Source organism: Montipora foliosa, chromosome 11 (assembly GCF_036669935.1).
Source record: "Montipora foliosa isolate CH-2021 chromosome 11, ASM3666993v2, whole genome shotgun sequence".
NCBI classification, from domain to species: Eukaryota; Metazoa; Cnidaria; class Anthozoa; order Scleractinia; family Acroporidae; genus Montipora; species Montipora foliosa.
Window position 1 is genome coordinate 41224071 of NC_090879.1, and position 6975 is coordinate 41231045.

Sequence of the window (6975 nt, forward strand, 5' to 3'; positions counted from 1 at the left end):
ACACGATCTAAGAGGTCAGAACCCATGTCATCCATGATGGTACGGTAGGTCTCCCTAGTGACAGCAATCCTCAAAACGACAAATCTTTGATGTGAATAAACAACTGCAGACCAGAGTTTGCAGAACTATAATCAAAATACACACTAGAAGCGCTTGGAAAAAAATGACAAAGTATCTGCTGATTTCAAACAATTTTTGTCAATTCTTTTAATCTAAAGAGACTGCAAGCAAAAGACAAAAATATAAATTGTTATATAATTATTATAATTCAACAAATTAATAGCTTAACTTGTCTCCACAATGAATTTATCCACACAAATTAAGGCATCATTAAGAATAGTTGTTGTATTGTGACTTTTCTTCAACTAACAAGTCATTTGAGATCAAAAGACCCCTAAAAATAATCAAATTAAACAGCAGATAAATACCCTCTCAGTAGCATTTCCAAAACCAAGAAGGATGCCATCGAGTTTCTGGACTTGTGGTGTATTACCCATTGGCGCATGCGTGCACGAGGTTGCTTACAAACACGTTGTCCGCCATTAAACTGTTGAGTAAATGTGCATTGGTTTAATCCGAGTGTTTACTGGTTAAATCCAAACCATCTGGGCAGGATACAACAACTGGCGACGAGAATAAACACTGATTGAATGATCTGTATTGTAGTTTGAGAATGGCTGTCGCAATTACCACTGATTTAGGTGGAATATCTAACCTTGATATTCACTGGGATCCTACAACTGTTGGAGCACGATGGAAGAAATGGAAGCAATCATTCGAATTTTTCGTCGTTGGAAAAGGAGTGCAAAACGCAACACAAAAGAAAGCTCTTCTACTTCACTGTGGAGGACCACAAATGCAAGATGTTTACTATACGTTTCCGGAAGCTCGAGAACCTGGCAAAGGTGAAACCATTTACACAGTAGCGATGGAACAACTCGATCAATACTTCACGCCCCAAGTCAATGTTCCCTGCGAGAGACACCTATTTCGGACTATGGCTCAGTTACCTACTGAAAGTGTCGATCAGTTTATCACAAGGCTTCGTGAAAGGCAGAATACTGTGAATTTGGCGATGCGAAGGCTGTGATGGTGTGAGAAACATACATGATGACATTATTGTGCATGGTCAAACAACAGAAGACCATGACAAGCGACTTGAAGAGGCCATGAAGAGAATCCAGAACAGAGGCCTAACGCTGAACAAAGAGAAGTGCAAATTTCACATGTCTGAGCTTGAGTTTATGGGTCACTTACTTTCCGCAGAAGGGATAGGACCATCCCAAGCGAAAGTTGAAGCAGTCACAGAAGCCAGACAACCAGAGTCAGCAGCAGAAGTATGTAGCTTCTTACGTCTAGTGAACTTCTGTGCGAGGTTCATCCCTTATCTCGCGACAGTATCAGAACCTCTCAGGAGACTCACAAGAAAAGATGTTCATTTCTCCTGGGGAAAAGAACAAGAAGTACAGTATGTGGCCCTTGGTCCGCGAATAAAAGTTGTATTCTTGAATATCTTACCTGCATCAACACGTAACGAGCTGAAATTTTCCCTGAAGATAGCTTTTATGTTTCTTGCAATAATCTTAAATTGGCAAGTTCCAAGCAGTGAAATTTTCCTCGTAATTCCAAAAAAAGGTGACCAAGCTCGCAGGCCCTTGGGGTGCGAATGTGGTCCTTGGTCCGCGAGTCATGTAAACAGCACAAAAAGTATTCGTAAATCGTCACAAGAATGAGAATTTTGACAAATTTTAGTTAATCTTTATTTTCCTTGATATATCTAAGCAAAAGTTTCGATAGGAGTCATTGCGAGTGAAAATTAAATGTGTTTTCTTTTTGGACAACGATCTCCCTCCCAAGCCAATTTCTTTTGCTTTGTTTCTTTTAACTTTCAATATTACTTTGAATCTTTGGACGTAAAATACAGGTGAATAAATCTGGAAACACAGTGTTTATTATTTAAGAAATAGTTATTTTCATAACAGATTTTTCGTCCATGCTATTTAATGCTGACTGAAGTTTATCCAGTACGTCCAGTCGTCCGTCTTCTGAAACAGTGATGATGAAGGAGTACAGAATAACCGCACCTCCTCCAGGTGACTGCGGTGCTGGCCATGGAGGAAAACTCTGACAGGGGTCTCCAGCCTGTTTGCTTAAGAAGAGTAACAAATTCTCTTTTAGAAACCAACATTCGCCCCAGTTTCATTTCGGATTTTTATTTTTGCTGCTTCACAAATAAACAATTTATAACTATTAACAAATTACTAATAGGATATAATTTTACACTTTGGTGACTAGCACTTTAGCTTTTGTCTTGTAATTTTGTTTTTATAGCACCTTGATCAAATTGCTTTTTCGGATATGTAAAACATTGAAACAATTAATGGTCTTCGATGTAAAAACAAATACCATGGAATGTTGTATATGATGCGCAAAAATAAAGGCCAAACAGACGCCCGAGAGTTAAATTAATGTTAGTTGGATGTGGGATGTAAAGACCCCTGCGGTGTATCTCAGCTACAGTCTTATCTTACCATTCAATTGAAGCCATGTTAGGAGAACTCAAAAGCTCCCAAAAACAGGATGACAATCCTCGAGGTACCCGTCCAATGGGTAGTCCTGCTACAGTTTCCACAACTTCTCCCCTTTTGGCGTCTGTTACTATATTCCACATCTCCCGTGGTATAGACTCTAACTCCGGGACCCAGACCAAACAGGCATTTTTATCATGTTTATTACCATACTCTTTGGTAACTTGTAGACACAGTAAAGGTGGAGGGCGGATTTGAAATTCATGTTAGCCCTTAATGACAGCATTAGAAATTATCACTTTCCTCATTTTGAAGCTGGATTGCTGCAAATGAATGTGTCGGTAGATCGTTTTATGGTCGTTGATTGGGAATCTACGTGTTTAATTAAACACTGATTTTCATAGAAATAACCTGAGGACTGGCAACTTTTGTAACATCCTTACCTTCAATAATTGAATAAAATAATGTGTTTGAAAAAAATACATCCAAGTTGATCAATGATTTTATTGATATGAATTTCTTACTTACACTGATAAATGTTGGACGAAAATTTGTATGAATGAGGTTTTAATGCAACTAACACAACACTTTACTGAATAAAGAGGAAATCTAGACTAGCAAACAGAAGTCTCGTTCAGTCACAAGATGCTGTAGTTCAATAATCCAAAGTTTCCAAACTTTCTCTTTACCACTGTTGTAACCGCGACTGCTTTTCAAACGATGATTTTGTTAAATAGAAAAATTATGAAGTCCAACAAGCAAACAGCGCTGGCATCAACTCTAATAACGATTTCAATTTTGTGGAAATAAACTGCGGAGAGTTCATCCGACTTCATCAGCAGACAAAAAGATAGCTTGAACAGTCATTGACTTTTGTTTTCGCATATGAAATGTTAACGGGCTTCAGTCAACAACAGTCGTGACAAAAAAATTGTTCCTCATTGTCAATTGGAGTTTGATCGACTCCAACTGGTATGCAATCAATGTGCATCCAAAGTTGGCAGTGGTCACACATAACCCATGGCAAATTCTCGTCATCGGAAGAAGAATACTCTTGCCAGCATACTTTGTCGTTATTTTGGGGAAGCGATCTTCTCCATTTCCTTCCATTACTTGTACACTTATTTCGCGCCCCAGCGTTCCTTTTCTTTCTGGCTGCCTTTTCTGTTTTTTTCTTTTCCTTTTTTTCTTGAACTTCCCACTTTTTTGCTTCTTGTTCTCTTCTTTTCGCTTCCTTCTTCTCTTCCCTTTCCCTCAATTTCTTCTGCTTAGCTGCAAGTTCCCTCGCTTTTTTTAATTTTGCATCCAGCATAATTTTCATTGAAGTTTCACCGGTTAAAAAGTTCGGAAGGGTTCTTTTCACATTTTTGCGTTTCACATTGCTACTTTCGCGCGCGGTAGGGTAGATGATTATTTCCTCAAGTACTGGGGAAACTGAAGAGGATGACGCCAAAGTTGCATTTGGCCAAGGGGCAGAAGTAGAAAGCGGTTGCTCTGGTATTTCTAATTCATTTGGTAAGGACTGAACAGTTGACGCGGCAGTACGCAGCTTTTTCCAAGTAATTAATGTGGGGCTGCCGTCCAAGTCGTAGCCTTCGTCCAACCTGTGCTTGTACTTCACCTTTACTGGAGTTTCTAAAACAGATTCCAGTGCATCAAATGTGTCGGAATAGGCACTTTGTTTTGGTTGATCTGATTGGTGAGACACATTGCCCGTTGTTTTTAAAAGAACATTTTGATGAGGCAGTGAAGGCTCGCAGTCCTGGGACAAAGGAGTGCATGTGGAGGCAAGAGATGTTCTTTTCCCTGGGGAAGACAAAACACTCACAGCAATGCTGCCAATGGAGGTTGCCAATGGAGCAACCGTTGTGTCTGTAAACACACTTTGCTTGGGTAGGGAAACTTCTGACGCCTGATACAAAGGAGTATGTGTGCTTTGGTCACTGCAGGAATAGACTAGGGATGATCTTACTTGGTCATTAGTGATCTGGTCTCGGCAAACAGGATAAATTCCAGACTTCCTAAATGCATCTGAAAGTGTCGATGGACGCATTACTTCATCCCAAGTGGATTTGAAGACACTGCAAAACTTCTTATTAGTAATGTCCGTATTAGGGTGTTTCTTGGAGAAGAGCCTGACATTTTTATACCATGTCTGCTTCATCGAACTGAAGAGACCAACGTCTGCAGGTTGCACAAGGTGGGTGGCATTCTTTAACAGGGCAAAAATATGCACCTGATTCTCCTTGGCAAGTTCAAACGTCTGCAAATCAATGTGAGCATCTGCACTGTCAACCAGAAGGACAACGGGCCTGGGGGATGGTAAATTTGGTATAAAGTGGTTAGCCAGCCACATGTAAAATGTGGCAGCATCGATATACCCTTTCTCAGTCATGGAAAATTCACTGCCAGGTACTCCTCCGTCCAACAGATTGTGCGTATTGGGCACACGCTTTCCTGAGAAGAGAAAGTAAGGGGGTATCCACTGCCCAGCAGCAAGGCAGAACCGTGATGTGCTCCTTTGACCCAGTCACTACTCGATGTGGTTGGCTTTTAGGTGCCGCTGGTCCAAGAACTTTTCCTGCCTTCCCTTGCAAGTCAAATCCAGTTTCATCGCGACGGTTGACAAGTCCATGTTCTCTCAGAAACTGCGCATACTCAGTGACCCAGATGTCCAAGTCTGCAGCCGATATTTTAGCGCGCTTTTTGTCTAGCGGACGGGCATTTCTCAATCTGATTTTCGGGTTTCTCTTAATGAACCCTCTATACCATTTTCTGCCGGGGCGGTTCCTTTGAAATGGAGTTTCTCTTTTGTCCTTTTCAATGAACTTTTGTACAGAGTCGAGAAATTCACTGACAGAAAGGCCAAAACCACGCTTCGATCTCTCAACCAACCAGTCAGCCAGCTTATACTCTTCAGCCACTGTTAAATACGGGATTTTTCCCTTGCCTGCTAGTTCGTATTTCCCATTGTTTCTATCTCGTAAAGTTGTCTCTGGAATGCCCCACTGTTTTGCTGCCCTCAGCAATGGCATTCCATCTTTGACATCTTTCAGTGCGTTTTCATATGTTTGCTGCGTTTTCTCCCGATTGTTTGCAGGTTTAAACACTTTGGACATAATGAACTGGCCTACAAAGCATGCAAAGTTCCTGAGTACTTATGTGTCAAGCCATTCATTTCAGGTACATCTCAACGGTTCTAGCTTAGCCTATACCAAGTTTGGCCCACTACCTCGTTAACCCCCTCACTCACTACACCTTTGCGTTACAAATGAAACACATTTTTCATTAGGGTTAGAAGCCAATACTGGTTTGATGTTTTTTTAAATTTTATACTGTTTTTTTCCTTCCCTGGCCGCTTGCTTGAGCGAGTTGTGCGGCTTAAGAGGTTCAAATGCATATGCATTTCAAAGCCTGGACAACTGTCACGCACGTTGTCACGGCAGTCATCGCGGTCGTCTTCTCGATGCATCAGTTTTCGCGCCTTTTCTTTAATTCTTTTAATAGCCTCGGGGTAAATCTTCACAAGTGTAAACAGTATATTTTCATGCTATGGACAATTAACAGTCGCTACAGTCAAAAAAAAAATATCCCCCTTTACCCTATTGACAATTGGAATGTGTAAAAATATTCAACGTAGTCAAAAATATTATAATTGTAAAACTAAACTTTCATTACACAAGAGAATTTAAAGCAGTCCGAAAACATTTATCAAGGAGATGTTAAAACCGTTTAACAAAAACAAAGGCCATTACTATTTATTTCAGGGTTTTCTAGTCTGCTTTGAGAAATGTAAGTTCTCTAGGGTTATAGGTCGCGGACCAAGGGCCTCCACGCAAAAAGTGTTGATGTTTTTTCAAGGGTTGATAAAATAAAAAATTTAAACTCTACAGCAATTTCTTTCCCGCCAGAAGAAATAAGTGTCTCTGTTAACTTGTTTTGCAAAAAAACAGATGCTCCCGTTCAGTTTTATCCCTGCACAAGCTAAGTAAACTTGACAATGTACTTTACGAAGCCGCAAAATAAAACAATTCAAGAAAGACAATAAGACCTACCTGTCAACAAACTTGAATTTCTCGCTTTCAACATCAGCCGGAGGGCCGGAAAGAATACTAATCAATATTTAATCGTCCACCTTCGTTTTCGGTCGTATTTTATTTCACGAGAAAATATGACATAATGTTCGGAAAACTTGCGGACCAAGGGCCACATACTGTAGTGTTTAATGAGCTAAAGAAGAGGTTGGCCAAAACAGAAACCTTGGTTTACTTTGACAGTGCCGCACAAAACCCGTGTCATACCTGACGCCAGCCCAGTTGGCCTTGGTGCTGTCCTAGTACAAGAACAAAATGGTAAAGAAAGAGTGATTTGCTTTGCAAGCAGGACAACCACACCATCGGGGAGATTTTCTTCCGGCATGGTTTTTCTTTTGAAGATGACCATTGGC

At 40.5% G+C, this 6975-nt stretch overlaps 1 protein-coding gene across 1 annotated transcript; it reads right to left on the reverse strand.

The window, feature by feature from the left end:
• Nucleotides 1–3435: 3435 nt before the first annotated feature.
• LOC137977125 (chromatin assembly factor 1 subunit A-B-like) lies at nt 3436–4923 on the reverse strand. The gene has a single exon (XM_068824401.1). It carries the CDS (start codon nt 4921–4923, stop codon nt 3436–3438), a length of 1488 nt encoding a protein of 495 aa, XP_068680502.1.
• Nucleotides 4924–6975: the final 2052 nt, after the last annotated feature.

Excerpts from the sequence above, each read along its gene's own strand:
- LOC137977125 (XM_068824401.1), bottom strand. The coding sequence starts at position 4,923 with ATGACTGAGAAAGGGTATATCGATGCTGCCACATTTTACATGTGGCTG.